This window comes from Aspergillus neoniger, assembly GCF_003184625.1.
Source record: "Aspergillus neoniger CBS 115656 unplaced genomic scaffold BO87scaffold_6, whole genome shotgun sequence".
NCBI classification, from domain to species: domain Eukaryota; kingdom Fungi; phylum Ascomycota; class Eurotiomycetes; order Eurotiales; family Aspergillaceae; genus Aspergillus; species Aspergillus neoniger.
Genome location: NW_020291134.1, coordinates 462,116 through 488,101, shown reverse-complemented (window position 1 = coordinate 488,101; position 25,986 = coordinate 462,116). Strand labels below are relative to the sequence as shown.

The 25,986-nt window shown below is 49.4% G+C and overlaps 7 protein-coding genes across 7 annotated transcripts; all 7 read left to right on the top strand.

The window, feature by feature from the left end:
• Window positions 1-681: 681 nt before the first annotated feature.
• Window positions 682-3,948, top strand: BO87DRAFT_404462 (acyl-CoA oxidase; the record flags this gene model as incomplete). Its single annotated transcript, XM_025625860.1, has 9 exons — window positions 682-697; window positions 1,890-1,997; window positions 2,049-2,214; window positions 2,304-2,423; window positions 2,473-2,622; window positions 2,671-3,190; window positions 3,251-3,305; window positions 3,358-3,442; window positions 3,474-3,948. 9 exons carry the CDS (start codon window positions 682-684, stop codon window positions 3,880-3,882), a joined length of 1,629 nt encoding a protein of 542 aa, XP_025482882.1. The 3' UTR covers window positions 3,883-3,948.
• A 1,668-nt stretch (window positions 3,949-5,616) lies between these two features.
• On the top strand, window positions 5,617-7,503 carry BO87DRAFT_301704 (GIY-YIG nuclease family protein; the record flags this gene model as incomplete). The annotated part of the gene is made up of 3 exons (XM_025619174.1): window positions 5,617-6,963; window positions 7,308-7,368; window positions 7,421-7,503. 3 exons carry the CDS (start codon window positions 5,617-5,619, stop codon window positions 7,501-7,503), a joined length of 1,491 nt encoding a protein of 496 aa, XP_025482881.1.
• A 144-nt stretch (window positions 7,504-7,647) lies between these two features.
• On the top strand, window positions 7,648-9,081 carry BO87DRAFT_206699 (uncharacterized protein). Its single transcript, XM_025618596.1, has 6 exons — window positions 7,648-8,042; window positions 8,097-8,472; window positions 8,520-8,640; window positions 8,690-8,757; window positions 8,810-8,840; window positions 8,900-9,081. The coding sequence occupies exons 1-6, from the start codon at window positions 7,884-7,886 to the stop codon at window positions 9,063-9,065; spliced, it is 921 nt and encodes a 306-aa protein (XP_025482880.1). The 5' UTR covers window positions 7,648-7,883; the 3' UTR covers window positions 9,066-9,081.
• Window positions 9,082-11,241: 2,160 nt separating this feature from the next.
• BO87DRAFT_404459 (uncharacterized protein) lies at window positions 11,242-12,837 on the top strand (the record flags this gene model as incomplete). Its single annotated transcript, XM_025625859.1, has 7 exons — window positions 11,242-11,635; window positions 11,808-11,840; window positions 11,871-11,898; window positions 11,987-12,012; window positions 12,128-12,225; window positions 12,270-12,431; window positions 12,515-12,837. The coding sequence occupies exons 1-7, from the start codon at window positions 11,541-11,543 to the stop codon at window positions 12,835-12,837; spliced, it is 765 nt and encodes a 254-aa protein (XP_025482879.1). The 5' UTR covers window positions 11,242-11,540.
• Window positions 12,838-16,469: 3,632 nt separating this feature from the next.
• On the top strand, window positions 16,470-18,323 carry BO87DRAFT_206630 (uncharacterized protein). Its single transcript, XM_025618595.1, has 6 exons — window positions 16,470-17,061; window positions 17,125-17,210; window positions 17,269-17,494; window positions 17,551-17,631; window positions 17,685-17,744; window positions 17,806-18,323. Exons 1-6 carry the CDS (start codon window positions 16,625-16,627, stop codon window positions 18,134-18,136), a joined length of 1,221 nt encoding a protein of 406 aa, XP_025482878.1. The 5' UTR covers window positions 16,470-16,624; the 3' UTR covers window positions 18,137-18,323.
• Window positions 18,324-18,996: 673 nt separating this feature from the next.
• On the top strand, window positions 18,997-22,275 carry BO87DRAFT_352624 (uncharacterized protein). The gene has a single exon (XM_025621197.1). The coding sequence runs from the start codon at window positions 19,380-19,382 to the stop codon at window positions 22,149-22,151; it is 2,772 nt and encodes a 923-aa protein (XP_025482877.1). The 5' UTR covers window positions 18,997-19,379; the 3' UTR covers window positions 22,152-22,275.
• A 224-nt stretch (window positions 22,276-22,499) lies between these two features.
• Window positions 22,500-25,793, top strand: BO87DRAFT_352622 (F-box domain protein). The gene is made up of 3 exons (XM_025621196.1): window positions 22,500-23,245; window positions 23,315-25,123; window positions 25,169-25,793. The coding sequence occupies exons 1-3, from the start codon at window positions 22,874-22,876 to the stop codon at window positions 25,649-25,651; spliced, it is 2,664 nt and encodes an 887-aa protein (XP_025482876.1). The 5' UTR covers window positions 22,500-22,873; the 3' UTR covers window positions 25,652-25,793.
• Window positions 25,794-25,986: the final 193 nt, after the last annotated feature.

Below are 25,986 nucleotides of genomic sequence, written 5' to 3'. Positions count from 1 at the left end.
ACATCGTTATAGACCCTCTATACAACGATCATCAACGGGAATTAGCAAACGGCTCGTCAAGATGCAGATGAATCGAGAGACTGCTTCTAGGAACAGTGAAACCCCAGTCGATAATGGAGTAAAGTCTGAAGAGCCATGCCAGTCTAATGGTAACTAAAGGTAAGATTACATTCCACTTGGCTGCAATTAACTATATACTGACCACTATTCAGCGCGCCTATTCTCCACACGATGATGCCTCCCACTGTATGTGCCCACCATGGTGATTTGTCATGGGCCAACTCAGCATTCGAGCGTCTGGTAGATAAAGCTACCGTCGGACGCTTGAATGTCTCATAGTGGTTGCATGATATGATTCAAAAGCAGATACCTGCAGCGTATCATACTGATCAAGTAGGGCGTTGTATCAACAAAGCTATCAGAGTGTTTGGGGGCACGGCGCAGTCAGGCTGGGTATAAGGCATAGACCCTGTTTAGTCTCGTTGTATCTCATCCGTCTTATGCATGTCATAGATGAAAAGAAGCTTTTTGGACCAATTAGCGGAGTTATTATGCTATGAGAAGGATGCAAACCATATGACATGCTCCTATTCATAGGAAGGAATACGCGGACTGCCAAATAAGGGCGTGCGTCTCGTCCTAGCCATCCAGTTCATGGTGGAGATCAAAGCGTGGGATACCATGGTGGCTGGGGAATGTGTCGTCGCGGCAGAGATTTTCTGATGCGAGCCTAATGTTTCAGATCAGCTCACTAGCGACGCCCAGCGACCGTGGGAGGAAGTACACAACAAATCAGGATATTCCTGTTCTGAGAGATGAGGTTTTCGAAAGAGGTGGTGCAATAAACAAGGAGATAGGCACGTTACAAACATCCCATTCTCCCCTCGGGTATGAGAAATTGTAGGACAAAAGTACGGCCCAACAGTTGGCGCTTCTTCAGAGTCGGAAGCCTTGGCTGTTTCTGTCTGGATAATTCACATTGATAATTGATGAGATTATGGATTATTGGACTTGTGGCCGGAAAAGAATGAGGCACACAGGTATACTTGAGCTAGACATATATGATGACATATAAAGATAAGTGAACTGCTTATTGCGACATAGCTCTCACATCACGGTACAACCTGTAGTTTTGACTTGAAAAAGACACTCTGTCGATCGATGAGAAAGGCTGCTTGCGTGCAAATTAATTTGCCAAGCCATGACTGACTTTACCTGAGAGCTTCATTCCTGGGGAGGATCTGTATGTCCAACATGAAACGGATATCTTGACTTCCTGGTCAAACTATACGGAACTTTTAACCATAAAAGTCTCCAGAAGGCAATGAAAATATTATCAGGACCGAATGTTTGCCCAAATCAACGTCCACGTTGTCTCAAAGTCATCCACAGAGCTGTATCGGGCCCTTTGATCAGCGCCTGAGCTGCTACATCCAAAAGATGCCATCAATAATCCTGAAAACTAGTACCCTAGGTCAGCTGTGGTAGGCCTAGCTTAGGGTCAGACTAATGTGGATACCAGAGTTTGGATGGACGAAAATCCAGTGTCAGAGCTTAAGCAGCCCGGAAGCTCGGCCTAATTTCTTGTTGTATACGCGGAGGCCCGGCGGTAGAAACTCTAAGCCAAGTTGCTGTCCGATCTGCACTTGATTTGCGCAAGTCGCTGGTTTTTACATTGCATGGGTCTGAAGGAGTGTCAATCATACTGGACGCTTGGAACGATGAAAGGATGCCAGGTCAGCTGCAGTGCGACATATTCGATACTTAAAAGCCTGCTAGCACGCCGCGTTGAGGCGCAAAGCTCATAAAGTGATATATTAAGTTCTTTGCTGCCAAACTCGGACCCGCATTTCTCTGATCATATCGTCCAATCATGCAATCATCTACAGTTGACCTTCTGTCTTCAGACTTGTTCAAGCATCATTATGAGAATGGCCCTCGGGATGCTCATCTGGAACGCTCGTATCTCCGGGCCAAGGCCTTTGCTCGATTCTGGCGTAAGTCTTTAGTTGCATTATGCTTATCCATGCAATCTGACAGTCTCTCAGGATTGACCCCGGACGATGTTCTTCAATTCACACCAAAGTTTCGACACGCACACACTGACGGCATTATACTTCGGGATATAGCCGCCCAGTCTGCATTCAGTGTTCACTACAATCTGGTTGGAGGAACCATTGCCTCGCTGGTCCCGAAGCGCCCGGACCTTCAGCCGTGATTGAAACAAATTTTCGACTTTGATGTTGTGTATGTGACTTTTCATAGGCTGCATAAAAGAACATTGCTGATATGGTATTGAGTAGTGCTACTTATATGATGACGGAGGCTGGGCACGGCTGCGATGCGCGAAACCTCGAGACAGTTGCCATATTGCAGTCCGATGGTAGCTTTATACTTGAAACACCAACACCTGCCGCAAGAAAGTATGGTATCATGTTCCATGTTTGAGCCGAAGAATGCTAAGATGGATAGGCTCATGCTGCCCTCGGCACCTTTTGCAGGGATACCACGTATAGCGCTTGTACTTGCGCGCCTGATGGTCGAAGGAGAGGACCGAGGCACCCGACAGTTCATTGTTCCGCTCAACGATGGGCGACAGATGTATCGGGGAATTAAAGCATGGTTGGTACTCGTTGCGTGCACCAAAAACGCTTAATATAACAATGTTAGGGGTCTTCCAGCTCCTGGGGCCGGAAGGCTACTAGATTTCGTCCTTACCTCCTTCGATCATGTCCATCTCCCGTCAACCGCCATATTGGGAGATCTTGCAAGGCCTTCCAACATGCGTGATCAGTACCTCACTGCTGTCGATCGGCTGAGCACAGGAACACTAACCGTCAGTCTATGGACTATTCCCTTTCTGAAGGGTGCCGCTTTTACCGTGGGCAAGTACAGCCAGCGCCGCACAGTTCAGGAAGGACTTCATGGCAAAAGAGTCCCAATCATCTCTTATAGAACCCAGCAGCTACCTATTGCACACACTTTGGCTGAGGTTGCTGTACTAGACCCATTTGCGGATTGGGTCATCGAGCAACGTGGAAGCCCTTCCATTAGCCCTGGACTCAAACATGCGCTTAGTATCATCTTGAAGGTCGTCTTCGTTCAGCATGGAAGTGAAAGTCTCAAGCAGTTGAACGAAAGAAGTGGTTCCAGGGGATTGTTTCCTACCAACGGTCTCATGGAAATGGAGGTATAGCCAGGCCTATTTTATGTCTCGAACCTTGGCAGGCGGCTGACACGGTCCTTTTAGACTTATGTTCGAGCTAGCACTTCAGCAGAAGGAGAAATCTTGGTCCATTCCATTCGTGAGTGATATTCCAGCTTTCAGATATTAGATCTATGCTGAATGCCTTATAGGCTCTGCTACTGAGTTGCTTTTTGGCCGGTTCAGGATACCCGATGCCAAAACGTCAGACTCCCTATTGGGACGACACGAGGCAGGGTTCATTGCGGAGATGAAAGTCCTTGAAGAGGGCCAAAGGCCATAGAACTCCTGAATATAACAGTCTAGTACTACCCCGTTGTCGCCCCATGCTTCTGGCTATAGGCCAACGGATGGCGTATGAGGCAGCTGTTGATGCGGGTGTTGATCCCAATTTTCTGGCGCTATATGAAGCCGGAGCGGTGAGGAACGACTCAAGTTGGTATGTGGAGCAGCTGAGGCTCAGTAGGGCATCTCAATATGATATGGAGTGCCAAGCGTGCGATAGTGTGATGTCGCAGCTAGATAGGCATCTGGACGAATTGGGTATCGAGCCGTACTGCACCGCCCCGATGTTGTCGCCGGCTAGATGGGAGACTTTCATCAATACCTGCCCTATATATACGGAAGACGCAGTTCCTAGCCTGGATTACGGTGGTAGCCGAGAGTCCAGACTTTGAGAGTATATAGTATCCCGCAAATTGACTGATTACAGCGTGTGAAGCTGAGAGAGCAGTGGACGGAAGTAGACGGATGAAGGAGTCAAAGTGGAAGTGGAGAAGAGATGGGCGGTGGATCTTTGCTGCCTGAGCTGATCGGCTCGGCTCACCCCAGAAGGGTCTAGTAGGTCCTGAGCTGGTCAGTGACGTTGATGGCGTCTCTCTCTTCTGCCTCGACTTTTGGCTCATCTCTGGTTCTTGGTCGGGCTTCGTTCCTGATCCTTTCTTCTTCTTGTCAGGTGAGATAAAAGAGTCGACTCTCATCCTAATATTCTATATTTACAAATCCTCAAAACCCAAAAGCACTTCACGATGGCTGCCTCGTCCGTTTCCTCCGCTGTCAACTTCACCCTTCCTTCCTCCAGTTCTGGCTCTTCCATTAAGCGACCTATCAAGACAGTCTCTAAGCCTTGTTTTGGCTGCGACTGCGGAGATGAAGAATGCGATTGTTGCGTTTGCATTGTGATGTGGTATGTCAATCAAAAACCCGAGATTTACAACAAGCATCGTTAGTAACTCCCGTTTTTGCAGAACCAACGCTCGCTATTATTCTGGCCATGTCTATAGCGTCCAAATGGCCGGTGGGCTATTTGCCCAATTTGATGATACATACGACTTTCATTGGGCGCACTCGGGAGTTTCTCATGGGCTGTCGGAGGCAGGGCGTACATCCATCACTGATGCCACCCCTTGCCATCCACGTTGATACATTTTGATTTGGCTATAGCAAAAATCTTAGCACAGATTAATTGATCTGCTTCGAAATTCCATCTTCAAGACGGGCAATTCAGAATCTGCTCTCAATCCCCTGACTAGTGGTTGTAAGGTTTACAGCGAGCCTCACGGTCAAGGCCCTGGATACTTTGATGCATATCTTACAATCTTCCTGAATACAGGCTGGAATATGAACGAAATTTCCCATATTTTCCTGCTGTATGATTCATTGGATGTGGCACCAACTAGACAACAGCAGGGGACCCTAGACTAGCGCCGTCCGGAAGGTCTAAGGCTAAGCAACGATGGGTTTAGCATGCCTGTCCAGCCACAATAGGCTGCATACGCGAGTCAGTCTTAGACATCTTGTGAGGGGAAACAGTTTGACCCCAAATATCTTGCATAATGACACCCTTGGGGCAGCATCCGCCTCGCTTGCCTGCGCTCCACGTATCCGGATCTACATCACACAAGGATGCCACCTTCACGCATCGGATTTTTGCATAGTTACATAGCAAATCAGCCATAGAGTACTTAAGCTTCTCAAGCATACATGTGATCAGGTTCAAGCGGGAAATATCTCCGCCCCGTTGTCTCGAGATAAGCCACATTCCCAAGCGCCGACGGGTCCAAATTTGGGTGGTCCGAACGAACTAAGCAATGCGCTAACACTACCGCCGTCTCAACTACTGCATGATATAACGAAGCAATGCACTTTTTGGGTAAAGCATGTTACACTGGTGCAAGGCTATAAGAGGGGAGGTGGCTATTCTGACTGGTTTGGGTGAGGGGAGAAATATGGACAGAGCACAGCCGCATAATAACAGTTTCTTGATTTGCATAATCATACTCAGTGGCCTACCTCTGAATCTGCCTTGCTTATCCCTGCCATGGCTGGTCTATATGAATCACCCACAGTCCCTCTTCGTCGATCTGCCCATTCGCGAAATTTCAACGCTATTTCTCGACACAGAGACAACTATGACATCTCCCTACTCCACTCCTTCGTTCCCTCGAAACATTCCATTATTTTCACACCTGACATCAGACAACAATGACGAGACTTCCGACTCTTCTTCGCCTACCAACGTGGCTACTTTTTCGAGTGACCGTGCTCGACCTACAAGCCCCGGAGATCGAAGCCCTTCGGTTCAGTTTGCAGCGAGGCGGGAATTCAGACGAAGAGTGGCCTCTGTAACCTCAAACGAACATATAGAACGCTCAGGAAATTCTACATCACCGAAGCCTATGACAGTACAGCAATACATGTCAGATTCTGATCCAGCTGACCAGAATTTAAACGCTCTGCGGCGACTAATGGCCGGCTCTCCTTCTTCTCTATCACGATCACGTGAGACACCAAGAATCAGCAGTAGCATTGTGAGTGCTGCCGTATCACCAGGAATGAATGATGTATTTCAGGATGCTGTAGAGGAGCAGATTCAGGGTCCTGCAGAGGGTGACAAACCAAAGGTTACGACAGAGGCTATTCTTTCTAACATGCACAACATTATTCGGGGTCATTACAACGAAAACAACAAGGGATATGCTTACATTTACCGAGACAGTAAGGATAAATGTCAGCGCTTCAAGATTGGATCAACGGATCGGCCAGAAGACCGCAAAAAAGAGCTCGACAAGCAATGCAAACTCAAAGGCTGGGAGTTGGTACAGGATCCTAAAATGCCTATTTGGGAGTATAAACGACTCGAAAGGCTCGCCCACAGTGAGCTGAAGAACTTCAGATGTGATGATATATGCCCCGGTGATGGTATGAGACATCGGGAGTACTTTTATGGCTCAAACGCTACTGCCTCTGAGGTCTTAGGACGCTGGTCGCGGTGGCTAGTAGATCACGAGCCATATGACAAGAAGAGCGAGCTGAAACCTTTTTGGTCCGATCGCCTTGAATGTTTCACGGCTAACAAGATGGCCTCGTTATATTTCAACTGCAGGAAAGCTACATGCTCACAGCGAGATTCCAGTCCCGTTGCTTGCCAGGAATGTCTCCAGAGAGGATGGAAAGTGTGGACAGAACCAACGACGTTAGACAAGGTTAAGTACTACTGTCCTTATTATGCCAAGGCCGTATGGGAGCGCACACCCACACTGTCAACCTGTTTCTTCCTTATGGTGTGGGGCAGATTGATTGCGCCGATGATCTTTGCTCTTTTGCATAGTTCCGAACTTCGTGGAGGGTTAATCGTGACTGACATTATTATATGCATATGCGCCCTCTTCTGTCACCTTTCCCAAAACAAGGTGGCACAGGGCGAATTTAAGACGAAGTACACAGGTAAGAGAGCTACGTCAGCTTCGGGACAATTCGTTATATCTCCAGGGGTATCCTCAACCAGACATGGCCAAGAAGATACTCCTGCAAAAAAGAGAAAGCGATCATAACATTTTCGAACGATTCGGGAACCTCGGTCTGTCGCTGCACCAAAAGAAACAAAGTCATTCTGTCGCATATGGAATGTTTTGGGTCAGCGCATCCTGTCGAAATATTCTATGCCATGGGTACCAAGCAACTTGAGATGCGCTCTGGCCAATAACAGGGCAAGTCGGAAAACAAGGTCCGTTCCTCTTCGTAATAGGCACTATGTTGTATACGGTGATCTACGCGACATACCACTGTCATCGGCGTGGATATATTCCATCCATCATTGCAGCGACTGTTCTATACGAAACTAGGTTGTCAAACGAACATTGGGCGACAATCATTGCGGGCTGGTGTGTAGCTCCGAGGTTATGCTGGGATAACCACCCGCGATGATGTCAATAGGGATATCCGGCCCACCCGGATGCTTGCAAGGCACGGCTGAGGAGGCTCGACCTCGCACTGTATCTGCAGATCGGGATTTGTGATATTGGATCTCACTCAGGAGCCAGGAACAGCGAGTCCCAAAAGAAACTTCCAGTTATTGTGGAGAGACCCAAGACCCTGGGTGTTGACGTAGGCGGTCCGTCACCTGACAGCCAACCCAATTGCAGCTATCTCAACTTGGGATCCACCGGAAGGTTCGTCACAATCCTCGTCTTCTTATTCTTCTCGACTTATGAGGCGGTGGTAGCTTGTCTTTCGTCGTGGTGGGCACTCAGAATTGCGTTGTGCCGAGCAATACCACTATCTCTTTCCACGTCACCCAAAACCGACTGGCCGAGCAACTCAAGTTGACCTTGGTTTTACTAGAAATGCAGCGACTGCGCCATAGTAGCAAAATAGCATACTTCACAATTATCAGTCAATGAGCGACGAGCATCCAAATGGCTTTGGACGGCCATTCTTCATTGTAACATGGGTCGAATTTGGGTTGGCGATCATCTTCATGATCGCTCGATGCGTTGCTGCGTCCAGACTTATTCATAATGTGGCGAAAGACCTGTATTTGGCGATAGCAACATTTGTGGGTACTCTTCTACCTCAGCTTACCATGTTGCTGCTAATATCGATGCGGCAGATCCTGGGAGCTGCAAGCATGGCGATGATCACTGTCGGAGCTACATACGGGCTTGGTCTTCCGCAAGACATGCTAACATTCAACGAGAGCAAGATGGCACTACTATATGGCTGGGTTAACCAATTGATTGCCCTCGTTGCGATTGGGTTGGGGAAGCTTACCATTGTCGCCTTTCTCGAACAAGTCCAGGGTTATCAGACCAAAGCCAGAAGCATATTTCTTTGGTCTTTGGCGGGCAGCAACCTCGTCATGAACTGTGTCGCTGCCATCCTCATGATGCTTCAATGCTCGCCGAGGAGGATGCTGTGGGAAGCATATGCTAAGGGGTATTGTCCCTATCGCAGCCGTATACAGGTATTCGGTTATATTCAAGGGCGTGAGTGTATTTTCTCGCTTCCGTGGGTTCATGTCTAACATTGACAGCTTGGTCCGCTGTTTGCGACTTTGCACTCGCGTTATATCCCGTTTCTTTCCTTGCTCGGGTCCACGCTTTCTCGATAGCGACTCGGATCGGTCTCTGCGTACTGATGGGATTTGGCGTCGTGTACTGCACCGCCCCTCTTATCGAATGAACCAATGCTGACGTAGAATAGGGCGGGGGCATGTGCAATAGTAAAAACTGTTCAATTGACTGTTCTGACGAAAATCGAAGATCCGAGCCGTGAGTAGTACTGTTTCGTCCACGGCGACATGAGAGCTAACAGACATGATAGAACAGATCGGAACAGTCATTGTTTGGAATCAGTGAGTAGCACTCATCATCTCTATCTCGCCATAGGTATCGCTCTAACGACAAATTACAGAACCGAAATGTGGGTCGTATTCATTGTCAGCTGTATACCACCTACTAAAGTGTTCTTCAAGCATGTATATCGCCGAAGTTCTATCCGACTAGGCTCATTTGTGGACCAAAGGCGGCCCCGGGAACATGAGACGAAGCAGAATGAGTCGATGCAATCCAGCTGTTAAGGCCGGTCAATACGAGAATTTGGACTTGGCAGTCAATCGATAGGGAGGACGCTTATTGTACTATATGTATTTGTTATATGAGTATATGATACCATGGCGCTATGGATACATTTAAGAGACCAATTCAACCGAACTATAGTAGCGTGCAGTATAGATTGGGGTGTAGCATATGTATAAGATTCAAGCCTACCTATCAAAAGCATACTGCTACTTGCCTATTGTGTCAGAGATAATCATATGATAGTTTATCAGCACCATACACCATTCGCAAGCCCATACATATATTTATACTAAATCCACCCTCTTAGAATACTGAATCACGCCATCCACTCAATACATACTACAGAAGCGAGCGTCAAATATTTCCCACTCAGTAACTACTACTCCCTCCATCAACACCCGTGACTCAATCCCTACCTATCCAGGTAACATTCACAACATTGAGAATCCGCCCCCAAAATCAAACATCCAGCATACCCAATCAGTCCTAACCCCCCCCCCCCCAGACCAAACAACTAACTAGTGAAGATCGGAGCCACTCGTGTCTTACTCAGCTCACCTCAGCCATCACACCAAACTAACCAGTTACCTACCTACCTACCTAGCTAGCGAACAAGCTAGCTAGTAGTTAGCTACGTAGTCAACCCATCTCCCCCCGTTTCACACTAATTATTGCATAATCCACATTCCACAAATTAAAAGACAAAAATCTATTCGACGGCTCGGCAATCACGCCTAGTAACTTGTACTTTCCATTTTCTCTCATGATTGACATGGCTAGTTAGTAGTCTAGTCTACTTACCCGCCTGGCAGCAGCCTGAATAAAACCTACCGATCATAGTTTCTATTTTCGGGGTTATTTCGGCGAAACAATAACAAAACAAACCAAAACATCTATCTAGATTGGGTACCTAGACTACGTATGTATCTTGTTTTCCATATGAGTTAAAACTTACTTATTATAGTCAAATCCAGGGGTAAATAGAAGCGGTACGTACGGAATCTGGGCTGGGGCTTGGATCTGCAAAGAATCTTCTTGGCGCGGCGAGGGCCGATAGGGTCGTTGTTGATCGTTCTTTTATTATTATTATTATGATTATGATTTTTTTTATTTCGTGATTTATAATTAGTATTTGAACTGTTTGTTATTGGTACTAATGTTCACTATTTACTAGTAAAAGTAGGGATTTGATATGTTTGATTGACTACTAGTCGGTGAAACTAGGGAGTTATTAGTTAGTTGGTTGACCCCTGGTTTAGTTATGGGTATGGAAGTGCGATCATAGTGGTTGTCATTATATTAAGTCGTACATAGTAAGTAGTAACTGATAGATCAAGTTCGGTTTAGAATTCTGATGTGGCTAATAAGTAGTAATCCTACTAGTAGTACTCCTTAGAGTTAAGTTGAAGTGACAGAATGACATGCGTTGCGTTTGTGGCACAGTATTAGTGTGACTAGCAGTAGTAGTAGTAGTAGTAGTAGTAGCAACAAGATATATATCCCGCATACGCATCATGAGTGCGACAATACTAACTAACTAATCCATAGTCTTACTCAGGGACACTTACACTGACACCGGAGAATTAAATTCTTATCGTTTTATTCATCACTAATATCTATGTACGAAATACACACAAAAAAAACACTACAACTAATCAATCAAACTTTGTACTAAAGTATCAGATCAGCCAAGGCAGTCGGCCCAATGTCTCACTCAAACCGTTCGCAGTGGAACTTTGGAAATGCAGTCCCGGCCGGAGAAACACGCAAGTCGGAAAAAGAGCGAAAGATCGAATGAATGTATTGGCTGTGCGGCATATCTAGTCTAGTCTAGTACTTACCCCACCACCGCAATCGTCCAGAACCCAACCACACATCCCCACAATAGTAGAGAGGGGACCAAAGGGCAGGAAAGAAGAAAATGAAAACATTATGATGATGACGAAATCGTGCGTATGTTAGACTGGATCACTAACTAGTTAGTTAGTTAGTTTTAGATTAGTTGGTTATCTACGTACGTAGTAGTCTCTACCAAGTAACTAGGCGTTTAAAGTAATCAAGCCGAGGTGGAGGGAGAAACAGACAGAGAGACAGAGAGGGGTTATTTTGCATCTTGTCCAGTTAAACTAATCGATTGGAAACGCGCGACGCTTGGACATTTTACATTTTGCATTTGACATTTCATGGTCCGGCGAGTTTTTTTTTATTACACACATCAATGATCTCTTTGGTTGGAGCCTGGCGCATCTCTCGCATCTTTCCTCTTTCCAGTCATATCTGTGCATGCTGTGTGGTGGTGGGCTTTGACCATGTTCCAGACACGTCAAAAGTCTAGACTTACGTATCTTTGCAGGCTGGCTAGCTAGCTACTATCTACTAGTATGGGTTATATACATCACATCAACCGAGCGCTTGGTCGCTCCAGTTGGGTGGTCCGTGATGCAGGTTAGATTGGATGGGTTGGTCGGTCATGCATGTTGGTACCTACAGGCTGGTTCATACGTGCGTCGCTGATCTTGGAGGGCACGGTTTGCCGCCGTTGTCTGCTTGGCATTAGTGCTTTGCTCTGGTTGGGTTGGCTGGGATTGCCTTTCTGGTCGTGGTGGAAAACAGCCTTTTATTTTTATTAGTTTTGATCGAGTCTAGTCTCTGCTTGCAGGTGGTAGGACCCAAACGAGACAAGGCTGGCTGCGATAAGGCGCACGATTTGGTGGTGGCGGGTCAGGACTGTCTGCTGATAGGGAACCCGAGCAATTTGGAATCGGATTGGCGATGTCATGATCGTACGGCGCTTCTTGCTGGAGGCTCATTAGCACCCCGAAAGTGGATGGCGTAACTCTCTCAGCCGCTCATTCCTGGCGCTTAAAGCTCGCGTACGTCCAAGACATGTGGGTTGGCGTGGAGAGCAGCTTTAGTCCAGGAGACAAAGAGGGGTCGAATGGGTAGGTCAGTTGGAGCTGAACAGCGGCCGGCAAAAGGTGGTCATTCGATTGGAGGGGGGGGTTGGTATGAGTCGAGAGGAAAAGGCTTCTTACTCTAATAAAGAAAAAAAGGAAACTAGTGAAGCCCGGTCAGGGAGCCAGCAGATCATGCGATCGTGGAAGTGTGTTTCTCACCCCCCTCCCATCCCTTCCTTCCTTCGCTTCCCTTCTTATCCCGGTAGACTATGACCACCCCTGCAAGCCTTAGTAGTTAGTTAATAGTGAGAAACCCCGATCAGATTGGTAGTAATTTGGGAGGCAAGGTAGCAGTGCTAACTTGGTTTAAGGTGTTACCTCAACCATGTGGCCGGCTACCCACCTCGAACGGCTCCCATCTCGGCCACATGCGGAATCCTAGCAGGATCAATAAAAGTGCCACAGCACGTGGAGTTTATGACCCGATCGCCGGATCCTGGCTAGCCTGGCAGTCAAAAAGAGCGTTTAAAAGTAGTAATTGTAATTGAGAGCCTCCCTGATGCTGGTGATGGGATGCAGGCGTATCGCCGGGTGCTCCCCGGCCAGGAGGGAGCAAATCCCCCAACGACAGCTGGCTGCGGCGGTACGTCGAAGCGCTGGACTGTGCACAGTTCTCTCCCTGTCTCCGCACGACATCCACGAGGGGATCAGGCACCGTGAAGAGCGGAAAAGATCCCAGGCGCTTCGGATGGCGGTCGCCGAGAACGGGCCCCATAATTCAATGACGCTGTTGCCGGCCTGCCAACCAACCAGTCCAAGTGTCAACCGCCAGTGCCCATGGCTTTCCTCCGGTGGAGCAAGGCAGCGAAGCTAAACGGACGGAGGAAATTGGTCAATAGGATTCATGTCCTTGGTCGTAAACGGAGATTCCTCGTGACAACTAGGGGATTTTATTGGACATTTTTCTTTTTCTATTTATTTTAATTTTTTTTTGTCTTAATTTTTCTGTCTCCTCCCTTCTGTTTCTCCATCAGCGCGATATCTGGAGGGGCGAGTTAATTTATTTGACCTTGGGTTTAGACTCATTTCAGCAAATATTGCTCATTTGCTCAGCCATTCTCCCCATAAGGAGGACGGGAATTTGGCAAGGTGGATCAATGGCAGTGCCTTCGAGGAGGATTTGTTCGGTTACTCGAGCATCTGGCGAGCGGGCGGTTAATCCAATTTACATCCACTGCCTCCCGTGAGAGAGCGAGGTTCTTGATCCTGGCCGATCATTTCCGTGGCGGTCAAGGCAATCACAGGATCGGACAATCGGGCGCTCGCCATGCTCCGGACTCTGAGGGGCGCAAATAAACGTGTCACGTAACTGGTAATTGGTAGCCTGCTTAGGGCCGGTCCACGGGTCTGAGTCTGACCGTGTCGGCCAAAGCGCCTCCCTTAGCAGTTAGCAGCAACCTTGACCTCATTGTGAGCGGCCTAGCACCTTCGGACCACCGTTTCACCGTTGGCTGCTTTCAGGACAGGCAATATTTGCGATCCTCCGGATCTTACAGCCCCGGCCACTTTGGAAGAATAAATGGTGAGCTTTCTGGTCCTTCTGTGTCCCTGCATCTGCTCGCACCCAATCTGCTGGTCCCTCTCGCTCCTCGATCATTCCAACCCACATCAGGGAAGAATGATGGGGGAAAAGAAACAGGCCCGTAGTAAGAAAGGCTGATACCTGGGGTCTAGAATACCGCATGGATGTGATAATAGCCAGAGAGTATTTATGGGGATTACAGCGATCCTCTGGAGTTGAAAGGAGGATCCGTGAGCTTGCAGCGATGCGCCAAGCTGTCGTCACAGAAAGTCACCTTTCGAAACGAAACCTGTCGATCTCCCCAGCGCATTGCGTTTGAGCATTGTCAGAATATAGTACGAAGGCCTTCCACGGCGTATGGGAAAAACGGTAAGTGGGCATATGCTCTGCTGGGGGGGCGGCGCATCACTGTGTCTAAGGGGGGGCCATCTGGCGGAATAATCCAGAAAGACCCTTTTTCTTTTCTTCCGCCTGATTCTAGTTAGGTCTGCAAAGCCGGGCCATGAAAGGGGAGACGAAGCCAGAAACACGCGATGGCCCATTGTAAGCCCGAAGCGGTAAGAATCGGGATCCATAGCGTGGCTGGCGGCCGCTAAGGCAGTGGGGGCCAAAAAAGAACAGGACAAAAGTTCTGAGCCTGATGCATTCGCCAGAGGCTAGGCACGCTAGACAAAACAATGATCGGGTCTTATTGCTCAGCGTGGTGCGCGCGGGAAAGCCTCCCAGTGATCGTGGGAGGGAAGGGAATCCTCAATGGGACGGTTGGTGGTATGGGTCCCGGCTCCCCCTGCTCCCCTACATTGCAATCCCTGGTAGGAGGATGAGGGAAGGAAGCATGCATCGCCCCGGGGAAGGAATTAATTGAACCGCCCATTGCTTATCGCCATGTGGTTCCGGATCTAAAAGGCCATGCCTCGCTATCATGACGATCTCGCACGACTCCACGTATGTCAGACGGCGTCGTTCGCAACTAGCTACCCAGCCAGGACTGCCTTTAGCCCCGGTGGCCACTTTTCAGACCCGCCTGGATATACGAATCAGGGAATTGAAGGTCCTTCGCATCCTGAAATTGGCCCCCAAACCATGCGGATTCGACAAATCCATCTACGCCGCCTCTGAAGGAAGATGAGCCGAAACAAACCAGAGCATCATCGGGCGGGGGGCTTGTTAATCATTCACTCGGTTCCTGTTACTGGCGGTGACGCTCAACGCCCTCAAGCCTTTTGGGGCTGGAGTTGTGTTTCCCCCCCTAAAACTTTCCACAACCGATGGTGACTGGGGAAAAGAGAGGGGGGAAGGCGAGAGGGGGTTAGGGTCGAGTAAACTAGTTTCAGCCGGTTCTTCCACTATGATAGGAGCTTGTTTCTGCTTTCCCAGGCGGCTCTCAGCCCAAAGCCCGCCATCTCCGAGTCTATTCCTCTCGTGGCTCGCGAAAAGAAGTGTTGGTATCGATCGACGGGCCGGTTAGGGCGATACGATTGCTGATGTCAATTGCTAAGGTCTCCTTTAACCCCGTCATTATTCCCAGAGTGGAGTAGCGAGGGGACAGGGGGGCGCTTGCATCCCAAACTAATTCGAGGCTACTGAAGCTGACCAGGCCGGGTGCGATTGAGCTGTTGGGACCTTCACGTGGCGATGGTGCAGGACTATCCCCTATTGAGTACCCTGACTCAGAGCCGGAGGGAAGCATAATCCGACTGGCGTGGCCCATCTTGTCCGGAATAAATAAACTCAGAAAATGAACCGGGTTCGATCCTACTAGTAAGTATTCAGTAGTCGTAGTGGTGACGGTGGTGGGTGGTGAAGGCCGACGGCGTTGGGTCACCGTTTATTCGACTAATATTAGCTCAACAACAGGAACGTTCTTCAATGACGGACCCGCTTAACACGGTGATGGAGATGGATGGTTCTCCATGCTCTACAATCATCAGACCACAAATGGGGGAAGCTGGTGGCTACCAACAATGCGACCGATGGACATGATCAGATGAAGGGGAAGTTTCGTAGATGGGATCGTCCCCACGTCCAAGAACTATCCAAGGAGGTAACGCGCAGGTCAGTGGTGATTGTTGGGTTGGAGATCACAGGGAAAGGTAAAACAATAAAATAGAATAAAATAAAATCAAAAAAGAGGGCCCTCTAGTGGAATGGAAGCGTCCGATGTGTGGCAGTGAAAAGAGCACACACAGACACAGACACAAACACACACATACGCCTTTCATCGAGTGCGCGGAAGAGGATTTGAAATAATAATAATAAAAATATTATTAACCACAATAATATCCCGACCTGTCAGGAAAACCCCATAATCAAAACGGGGGGAACCATTTTTTTCAATTTTCAGCTACAAATTAAAAATAGCGAGAAAAATCCACGGTAATTCGTATACGAAAAAATCCAGGATAAGCGTAATTACTATTCCGATCTAGTGGCATAAGCCCAGGTAAAATACATACACACAGCACCCACCCTCGTTCTCTCTCACGCATTGCCCACCCGCCATAAGCTGCCAGTCTCCAAAAGACGAACCACCAGGTAATCTTCGGCCCCCGTTCGTTGCGCTTATTCGGTCTCTCGCTCGTCTGGCTATCACTAGGCCACCAGGCGTTAAATACTCTCTTCTAGCCGGGCTTCTGGAACACAAAAAACGGGTTATCGAATTGATTTACTACTACCTACTACCTACTATCCATCTACCCGTCCGCCGTTCTGGCCAACCTACTACTTACCACACTACTTACTTTCGCTGTCTCCCGTGGTGGATATAGTTGCTGTCAATCCGGAAGGATTCTCTGCCTAAGCCTACTACCTAACTAACTGTATGTTCCGTACCCTGATTTGTTTTCCTTCGATCTACTTAGCACCTGTTGGTTTTTGTACTTCTTTCCTCATTTCCCTTTTCTTCCTTCATCTCTCCAACGTCTTAATAAAACCCATCCCCCATCGTTGATCCTCTGCAATTTTTATTTATTCTTGAATCATCTTCCTAAAAGATTCATTATCTTCATCCTTGTTATTCGCTCAGTTGTTGATCGCCTCTCTTGTTCTTGTGGTTTTGGCGTACTTAATTCGAGCACCCATGTTTTCCAGTGAATTCTATCACTCACCAGGCGACTCGTTCGTTCGTCACAGACAGCTGGGCGATTCTATTCCACGAAGTTGGAGAGTACCATCACCAGCCTCGGCACCTTTCGTCGTTGATCTTACTCACTCTGATGGTGGTTCGGTTCCGCTAAAGTCTGAGACAACCCCATCGGATACCGCACTTGCGTCTACTCTTCCAGGCTGGCTTCCTGGTTTACCGAGTCCTGCTTCGGTCTACAGCTCTCCTCGGAGCGAAATATCCAGCATTAGTTCAGGAGAAGGACGGAGTCATCTATCGCCTCTTCCTCCGAATCAGTACCTAGGCAGGGCGCCTTTTCCATCCGAGTTCATCTCTCGGGATCTTGAACCAGCAGACTCACCTTCAAGACTGGCCCAAAGGAGTCCCTCGCAAGCCTTTTCACAAATATCACAGTATGTATTGAAAGAAACGACCTTCTCTTCTGAGTGTTACTTACTGAAGACGATTCACTCCAGGGCGTCAGATTCTTCATTATTATCTCAGTCGATGCATCCCGGATCAGTAGCATTTCTGACGACCAACATGGCACACAACTCTCAGAGTATGTTCGCAAGCATGGCTTCCAAGCTCTTTGAATTATTGGCGCTGACGAGGAGCAGATTACGGCTGGCAAAACAGGCCACCCCAGCCTCTTCATCCGACTTCAATGCCTATGGATCAACAATCATATCCCCAGGCACACACACTTCCACCCCAATCTGGTTACCCAGCAGCATATCCACCTCAACATGCCACCTCACAGAGTTATTATCAGCCAGGACTTCCGTCTACACATTACCTCACCTCACAGCCGGGTGTGCCCCAGAGCCGACACCAGCCTCGAAGGTACCAATATCCGTACTATCTGAGTTAACTGGGATGAAAATTGATCGATTTCATAGTTCTTCCATTCCATATCCTTATCCCAGCGCTTCCGTATCTGGCAGCTCACCTACCATGCCAGATCCCTCTTTTACATCAACGTGAGGACACCGAGTGCATCAGGAGACGAATCTTATGGCTAACTTGTTCCTAGACCTCCTTCATACCTAGTCAATCAGCCAGATTACTACCTAACGCCGAACTCTTCACTCTCGTGAGTGGCCACGTTAGCCATCAAGTCTTCGTTCCACCTACTAACCATATTGCATTACCAGGCAAACCCCCAACTCTATTCCCCAACCACATAACCTGATGCCATCAGGGACAGTGTATTCCTCTCCCGAGTCCGCTCCCAGTTCCTCAGATCCAGATCAAGTTCGCGTTCTCAGTTTCCGGCCAAAACCTCAATGTTGGGACCACGGATGCAACGGGCGTGAATTTTCTACCTTCAGCAACCTGCTCCGCCACCAACGAGAGAAATCGGGAGTGGTTGCCAAAGCAGAGTGTCCCATTTGTGGTGCTGTGTTCACACGCACCACGGCCAGAAACATCCATGTTGCTCAGGGGAAGTGCAAGGGGGTAGCAAGGGAGCCGTCTGCCGAATAAACCCCCACACAGAAGCTAGCGTCAGGGGCCATGGACATGGCATGAGCGTCTGGTACATGGGCTAGGACATCGCCGAACCTCGTGAATGCGGGCTTACTGTCGGGCTTCGGGCAGCAGCGTATTCTAACATTACACCGTCTAGGCGACGGACCCAGAACAGAGCACAGATCTGTACAGTGTACAGATGATGGGTGGATCAGAAGAGGGAAAGCCCCACACCACGGACTTGGGCCGATGGACACTGCGAGGAGTGTCCACTTTTTGCATATCAACTTCTCGGAACGAATATTCTTGCATGTGTCGTATTATTTAGTTGCATTTGTTTAATACCCTGTGAGATATCTTACACTGGATAGCCATTTGATCACTTTGGATGGGAGTTTCAATTCATCTACATCGGACTGTCCGTTTGCCGAAAGCATACTGCCGTAAGGACGGTCGCCATTTACATTTCCGGCTGTCTCTTAGCACGGTGGAGAACGAAGAAACCGAGTTAATGACACATTTTGGCGAAAGACAGATAGCGCACAAGCGGACTTCAAACACGGACCCCAAATACATTCCATTAATCACCGTGCAGTAGTGGACGCATCATTGCCGTGTTAGGCTGGGTCAAAGACCATAAGCACTAAAAGAGACCAGGCTTCCTAGTTCCCCTCGACAACTATTGTTCTGCTCGTTTTATCTGAAACCAAAGCCCCTGCAGCCGAAATACGATGCGGCTTAGCCACACTAAGGGCCTCAGGCAGTAACCCCTCACGTCTAGCACGTGTGGATGACTGGGCCCGTCACCTGACCCAGTCATGTCGTAAGGCGGGTACTCTCGATCGGGGCACCGTGTATTTACTCCGATGGATAGTCGCATCCCAAGAACAAGTGACTCATCCATCAGCCTCCCCTCCAAGATGTCGCGTCATTGCTAACCGTCAGCTGCTTCAATTCGCCTCAAAACTGTCCAAGTCTTCTTCTGGTTCCTTCTTTGGAGAATACATCCACTTTCTGACGGTTTTATCCGCGCCCTTCATCAATCCTTGACAAAGTACAATTCAACCTCAAAATGACTCTAACAGCATCAACCAACTACACACGAGGAAAAGTACATTTATTGAGCACAAAACAGTTACGAGTACACCGAATATACCGAGGGGTCTTAATGATAGCCCACTGTTAGATATCAGCCATTCTTTGTCTATAAACCTACATTTGCCGGCCTTTGATTGCCGTCGAGCTTGTATTTACCATCATGGCATCTGTGTTCACATACGATCCTGACCCTCCGCGGGTCTCTTCTCCGTGGTCCACATCAGGGTCCTCGACCCCTCAGTTCTCAGCAACTGGCAATCGCACGGTGCCTCGAGCACGTTCAAGCACGAACTTGGACCGCGCGGATCCTGATTCACTCTCCGATTATGGGATCACCAAACTGGACCCTGAACCCCAAGAGGGCCCCACAGAGTACAAGCTTCATTTGCTCCTACGCCCTCGACGACCCTATGTTTCCATGTCTACTAGCCACCTCGTGGGAGGCTCATATCACTCCCGAGCAAGCTTGTCAGCCGATAGTCCCACGCCTTCCAGCTACGAGTCAAACCCGAAACCGCAGCAGACTCGCTCGACTGAAAGCCGTCAGCAAAGGCTGCAGCATCTCACAACGCAGCTTCTGTGGCGATTACAGCAGTCTTCGCCCTTTCATTCATCTACGACTGCAAATCTTGTACTACCAGTACTTCCAGAAGCAACAACCCAGCTAGGGGAGGCACAGAAACCTGCTCGCTTACTTCCCGGGCTAGAGGAGAGCCAGGGTGCTCTGTATGAGGTCGGCGTTGCTGATGATGGAACGTTTGTTGGACTCACTCAAGATGAGCTGGAGGAGAGCTTGTCCACTTTGCAGGTTATGGCCGCCAGCTTAGGCTGCAAGATAGATGTCCTACGCAGAGTGAATGTTGGCAGTTGCGAATGGGCTGAAGATCCCTTCTCTGAAAACGTGGATACTAGTAAGGTCCATGCAGAGCGCCTTTGGGTTGCAGAAGCGTTAGTAAGCCCTGACTGGGACTTTTATCGGGTCAAGTCTCCCAATAAAGGCCAGAAGCAGGATGATTCATCTCCTGACAATACGAAGGAAGAAGACTCGCTAGGCAGTTCCTCCAGTACTGAGCAGATCCGTATCTCCATTGCTGGTCCCAGCGCGGCCGGCAAGTCTTCTCTATTAGGTACTTTAACCTCGTCTGTGCTTGACAATGGAAGAGGAACAAGCAGATTAGGTCTGTTGAAACATCGGCATGAAATCTCGTCAGGGATCACCAGCTCTGTTGCTCATGAGATGATCGGATATGCCGCAGATGAACCACAGGCACAAACTGTTGAGGTAATCAACTATGCCTGTGGCAACGTTGCAGCTTGGGATGATATCCACGCCGCCTCGGAGGGTGGGCGTCTAGCGTTTGTCTCTGATCTACCAGGTTCAGTACGCTATATGAAGTCCACGTTACGAGGACTGGTCGGTTGGGCCCCTCATTATGTCCTTCTCTGCATCCCAGCAACTTGCGATGATGAGGCTACTGCGGAATCTGGCCAATCTGCTGAGCAGCCTGCAGACATGACACTTGCGTTATCACACCTGGAGCTCTGTGCTAAGATGAAGATCCCTACTGTTGTTGTAATTACCAAGATGGACATGGCATCCCGCTCAGGCCTGCGGAATAATCTTGCGAAAGTACTATCGGCTCTCAAATCATCTGGCAAGAAGCCAGCGATGATGTCCGTTTCAACCGCCGAGGCAGTGGATCTACAGCGTACGGAGCCGAAGGATGCAGCAGAGGTGCGGAAGTTGATTTCCAATACAGAAAGCTGGGAATCGACTGTCCCGATCGTTCTTACGAGTGCGGTGGATGGCTCAGGAATAGGAAAACTTCATGCGCTTCTTCGATACCTCCCCATTCCCGCGAAGCCGCCATCACGGGACATCTCATTGTCGAAGACACCAGCTGCTTACACCCTCCCTGAAGATATCTTTGATATTGACGAAGTCTTTGCTATTCCGCCCTCCAAGGTATACTCAGTAACTGCGGAGCAAGAAAGGAAGGAAGCTCATGGCGTGGTTCTCTGTGGTCTGGTGCGCTACGGATCTATTTCAGCAGGAGACGAGCTACTCGTCGGACCTTTGATGCCTAGCACATCTGACTCGGGAAATTGCTTACAGAGGCAGAGGAGTCGATCAGAGAAACGGCTGGACAGCATTCAGCCTTCTAGCGCAAATCGGAGCAGACCCGTTTCTGGGGATTTCTCAACCTCTTTTGTCCATGGCTCACTACCTGGGAAGTCATCTTTCCCACCACAGGCATACTGGCAACGTGTCCGCGCAGTCAGTGTGCGGAATCTGCGACTCCCAGTTCAAAAACTGACACAAGACCAAGTGGGAACGATCGGAATAGAACCGTTGCCTTTGACTGCGAATGGGGAGGCGCCACGACTGGGAAGAATACGAAAGGGTTCCATCTTGCTCAAACTGGCAGCACCATCTACTTCTATACCAAGAACCCTTCCGTTTCACACTGGATTCGTAGCCAGCTTCCCGTCTAGCGAGTTCGCATCTCCGCTGTCCCCGCCGGTGCTGCTGGGAGGTAATGCCACAGTATATGTGGCCAATGTTCGCACGACAGTGAAGTTGTCGAGCATGTCTCTTGCAGAGGATGGGGTCTTCTCCCGGCCATCGTCACCGACTGAACCGGAGTTCTTCAGATTTGACGGCGACACTTCAGGCCACGAACGTGGTCACGAACCAGGGTTACAAGAGATGGTACAGTCGTCTATCAACCCAGGACAAGGCGATATCAAGATCACAATCGAATTTGTATCGTCAGTTGAGTGGATCGAGATTGGATCGAAGGTCCTTCTGATGCCCGGAACATCAGCAGCGCTGGCATCTGCGCAGGGGTCTAGCCAGTCTTCGGGACTAGAAGGCTTCCATGGTCGGGTGTGCGATGTTCTTTGTCTTGAAAATACTACTAGCATATGAGCCGTTTAGGGTGCTTGTTTGGTTTCGCTTTCTGTGAATGGCTTTTTATTTTTGTCAGCAATTGTTATTAGCAAATATGCTTGTTTCATAGGCTATTATTTTCTTTTCTCATAATGAAACGGATATATGCAGTACTTGTGGCAGAGTTAGCAACTTAAATTAATGTGAGCGAGTCAGTATTGTAGATATAGATATGACGACTATAGCAACCCGCAACCGTAGCGTATATCTAGCAAATGTCTAGTCACGGGTCCGGGGCCGCTGTCACGGGGAGGGGCGCTAGGCCCGGAAGGGAGGCCCCAACCACCGTCTCGCCGCCACCAAGTGGACAGCGTCCCACCGAGGATACGGATCTCCAAGCTCTACTCTGTACTCCGTGCTCCTCTGTGTCGAGAGTGGATTCCTTGCCGTGCTGATGTGTGGCATGCAGATCTGAGGCAAGTAGCATGCATCTGACCGCCGGTCCCTGATTGGCGGTTTCTTCGTTGCGGTGCCATCTGGTCGATCTGCCCGTGTTCCCACCGGCGCCCCGTCCTCGACTGCTTCGTTTACCCCGGATCCGATCCCGTCACTTCCGCTCCTAGCATCCTTATTATCACTCCGGACCCTCAGACCTATTTAAGACCGTCACTCCGAACAAGACCTTTTGATTCGCAATTGCGCCACCAGTCAGCGCCAGTGGCTGGTTTCCGTCTGGTGCTCGGAGCCCCTCCTCAGTCGGCATGGATAGCTACCATACATTATCCGCCAGCAATAACATGGCTGGTCCCAGCAGCTTGTTTCTGGGATCGAGAGTCAGCTCCGATGTGGAAAATCTAACAGATGATGAAGAAGAGTTCATGTCCAGCGCCAGCACCACTTCCCATGGGTCCGAGGAACGGACAGAGAATCGATCTGAGCACGACATGAAGACAGAGGATACTTCGGTCGATATTCCGGTGACTCCACCCCGCAATAGCATTCAAAAGGATGTAGGCTCGGGAACCTGTCAAAGCAGTCATTCGGAGCGGGATGCGACACCCCTTTCAACAACAAAGCGGCCTCTTCGCTTGCTCGATTTGCCCATCGATATATTACAGGTGATTATCAAAGAGGTACGGGCTATACTTGATCAACTGGCTGCGACAAGTCATTACTACAAACTAACACTTGGATGATCCCAGGTAACGCATACGAATGACCTCACATCTCTCGCTCTGACTTGCTCTGCCCTCCATTCATTAGCGATCCCCCAGATGTATTCTCGCTTTGATATCGTATGGCCGGAAACACTGTCATCCTCCGACCACCCGGCTGGCGTGGACGCTCTCTCTTACGGTCTTGCAACGCTAGTGATGGGACAAGATATATTCCGCGAGCTACCCCCAAGGCGAGCGCAAACTTGTCCCCATTGCGGTTGCAATAGCCCTGCGCCGAGTCAAGATGACCCTCCAGACACACTCTTGAAGATCCGTCGAGGCAACTACTATGCACAATACACTCGCAAATTCTCAGTCGGTAACGGTCCCCTTGTCTGGGTCCAAGAGTACTCTGTAACGAAGGAGACTGGCAAAATGTTGGGGACGCTAGTTGCTCTGGCTGTGGCTCGGATGGTCAACCTGGAGACGTTCGTTTGGGACATGCCAACCGGCGTTTTGAGAGATGTGTGGATAGCGCTTTCATCGCTAGCAAATCGGCCCGGCCATGATTGTCGTCTGCAGCGCGTTTGGGTCCGTTGGCACGACAACTCCGAGAATACCATGCGTCCGTTGGCCGGGCCCTCTACTGCATCTTCCGTGACGCTTCCAGACACACAAGCATTAGCAGGGTCAGCTAGTAATTCCTCGCTACTACAGAGATATGGGCATGTAGAATACCCTTCTCTGTCGATACTCCCGCCGCTAAAGAGCTTGAGTGTCCTTGATATAGATGAACCGTCGTATCTCGAAGAAATGGCTGTACTTGTTGAGCGATCCAGAGACCGTCTGAAAGAATTACGTATTGGCATTTCTAGCAAGGTCTACCAAGCGTCTTGGTTGAAGCCGGCAGGAAGCTGGCAGGCTGAGCAGCCAACACCATCCCGCGGCCATTCCGGATGGCCGAAGTCTGGCGGCGTACTTGGGGTTGTTCTTGGAAGATCTGAGGAGCCCACACACCCCAGTCGGATTCAAGCAGATTCAGTGCCAAAGCAGGAGGCAGCTGAAAGTCATGCGGAGACTAATCAGCCGGAAAATCAGGCACTTTCTTTATTATATAGCACTCCAGGGTCTCCCTTGCCCGCGGACGACATCGCTTCCATTGCCTTGAATATGCAGAATACGCACATAGCACAACAACAGCCGCCTATCGCGTCGGAGACTAAGTTGTCACGAGAGATTCCAAACTCATGCTCGGAAAAGCCTCTGGCTGTGCCGGGGTCCCGTCACCAGATATTGAAGCTCGATACCCTAGAACTCGAGCACGTTCCTCTGTCGATTCCAGTTGCGTTGCACGCGCTTGACTGGGCACAACTGACAAAATTGACAATCTTTCGTTGTGAGAGCCACGAAAAGCTTTGGAGAGCGCTGCGCCGGCAATTTTCCCCGTCTGTGTCGTCACGCTCGAAACATAGTAGACGCGAAGGTGATCAGAGTGCCTCTGAGTATCGCTTGAACCTCAGGCATATCCACACGGATGCTGTGTCGCCATATCTGCTGCTGTTTATCAAGGATACACTCGCGCCCAACACGCTGCAAACCCTATTCCTACATGAGGCACCGATGTATGACTCGATCGTCCATATCGATGCCATCTACAAGAACGCTATTAAGACCCATCATCTCAGCCTGCAAAAGATATTGGTCGATAGCACCCAGCGGGCACCGGGGGGAAGCGAAATGCCCAGTGTGCGGTGGTACAAGTGGATGTTCACTCGCCAGATGCTCACATTTCTCAGCAGCGGACGTATGCCACGGCTGCGGGAGCTCTCTATAGCTCTGCACTCAAAGGACTGGGTAAGTACCAAGCGACCTCCTTATTTCTTGTACTAACGTCAGCAGCACTATTTCCTTCAAAGGCTACCGTATATGCCTCAGCTTCGCGCGCTCCATATCCCACATATCGCTCGGCAGGCTCACCGAGACCCGAAAGAACTGGCGATGATGATCCTGGATATTGTGACTATCCGTCCGGAGGTGGGCATCACCTATGTAGGCATACAAAATAAATGTTACGAGATCTTGGAGGCAAAAGAAGGCGATGCCGGAGAGTTCTATGACACAGACGACAACCATAGCGAGGGGTTCGTGCCTGGGGGCGAGGAGTGGGCAGGATCAGACACCAATGAGGATGAATCTGACGACGACGGCGGGGTCAGCGCGATGGACTCGCACTCGGACCTGTCGTCAGACGACAGGATATCGTCAGACGGGGAGGGTTCTGAAATGGATTACAACAAGTCTCGAGTATCGTATCGGCTGCGAGAGATCTTGTTCTACGATGACAAGATCGCCATCTTCAAGGCGCGACATGGCGTTTTGTAACTTCCGGTTCCTTGGCGGGCGTTGGTGACATATTCGGACTTTCTACAAGATACCATGAAGCGATTTCGGTTGGAACATTGTTAGCTAATCTAGGCATGTTAGCGATATTGGCTAGTCTTGTGCAATTAAGCATAATGGGAACGACATAAACCATCCTGCCTTGTATTTCGTAGAAACGGTCACGTGCTCGGGCGGTCAACCAAGCTCAGCCTCTGAGAGCCGCGATGTCGACAAGCGACCTTAACTCGACCCTGACGAAGCCGGCTAGTATTCGACTCGCCCAACCCATTTTCCCTATTTCTATACCCTGATTGAGTGCCTTTGCGCGTAAATCC

Excerpts from the sequence above, each read along its gene's own strand:
- BO87DRAFT_206699 (XM_025618596.1), top strand. The coding sequence starts at position 7,884 with ATGAGCGACGAGCATCCAAATGGCTTTGGACGGCCATTCTTCATTGTA. Across the intron at positions 8,641-8,689 it reads CTGATGGGATTTGGCGTCGT|GGCGGGGGCATGTGCAATAG; the intron begins GTACTGCACCGC and ends GACGTAGAATAG. Across the intron at positions 8,841-8,899 it reads ACAGTCATTGTTTGGAATCA|AACCGAAATGTGGGTCGTAT; the intron begins GTGAGTAGCACT and ends GACAAATTACAG.
- BO87DRAFT_206630 (XM_025618595.1), top strand. The coding sequence starts at position 16,625 with ATGTTTTCCAGTGAATTCTATCACTCACCAGGCGACTCGTTCGTTCGT. Across the intron at positions 17,211-17,268 it reads CATGGCACACAACTCTCAGA|ATTACGGCTGGCAAAACAGG; the intron begins GTATGTTCGCAA and ends GACGAGGAGCAG. Across the intron at positions 17,632-17,684 it reads GATCCCTCTTTTACATCAAC|ACCTCCTTCATACCTAGTCA; the intron begins GTGAGGACACCG and ends ACTTGTTCCTAG.
- BO87DRAFT_352624 (XM_025621197.1), top strand. The coding sequence starts at position 19,380 with ATGGCATCTGTGTTCACATACGATCCTGACCCTCCGCGGGTCTCTTCT.
- BO87DRAFT_352622 (XM_025621196.1), top strand. The coding sequence starts at position 22,874 with ATGGATAGCTACCATACATTATCCGCCAGCAATAACATGGCTGGTCCC. Across the intron at positions 23,246-23,314 it reads TACAGGTGATTATCAAAGAG|GTAACGCATACGAATGACCT; the intron begins GTACGGGCTATA and ends GGATGATCCCAG. Across the intron at positions 25,124-25,168 it reads CTCTGCACTCAAAGGACTGG|CACTATTTCCTTCAAAGGCT; the intron begins GTAAGTACCAAG and ends TAACGTCAGCAG.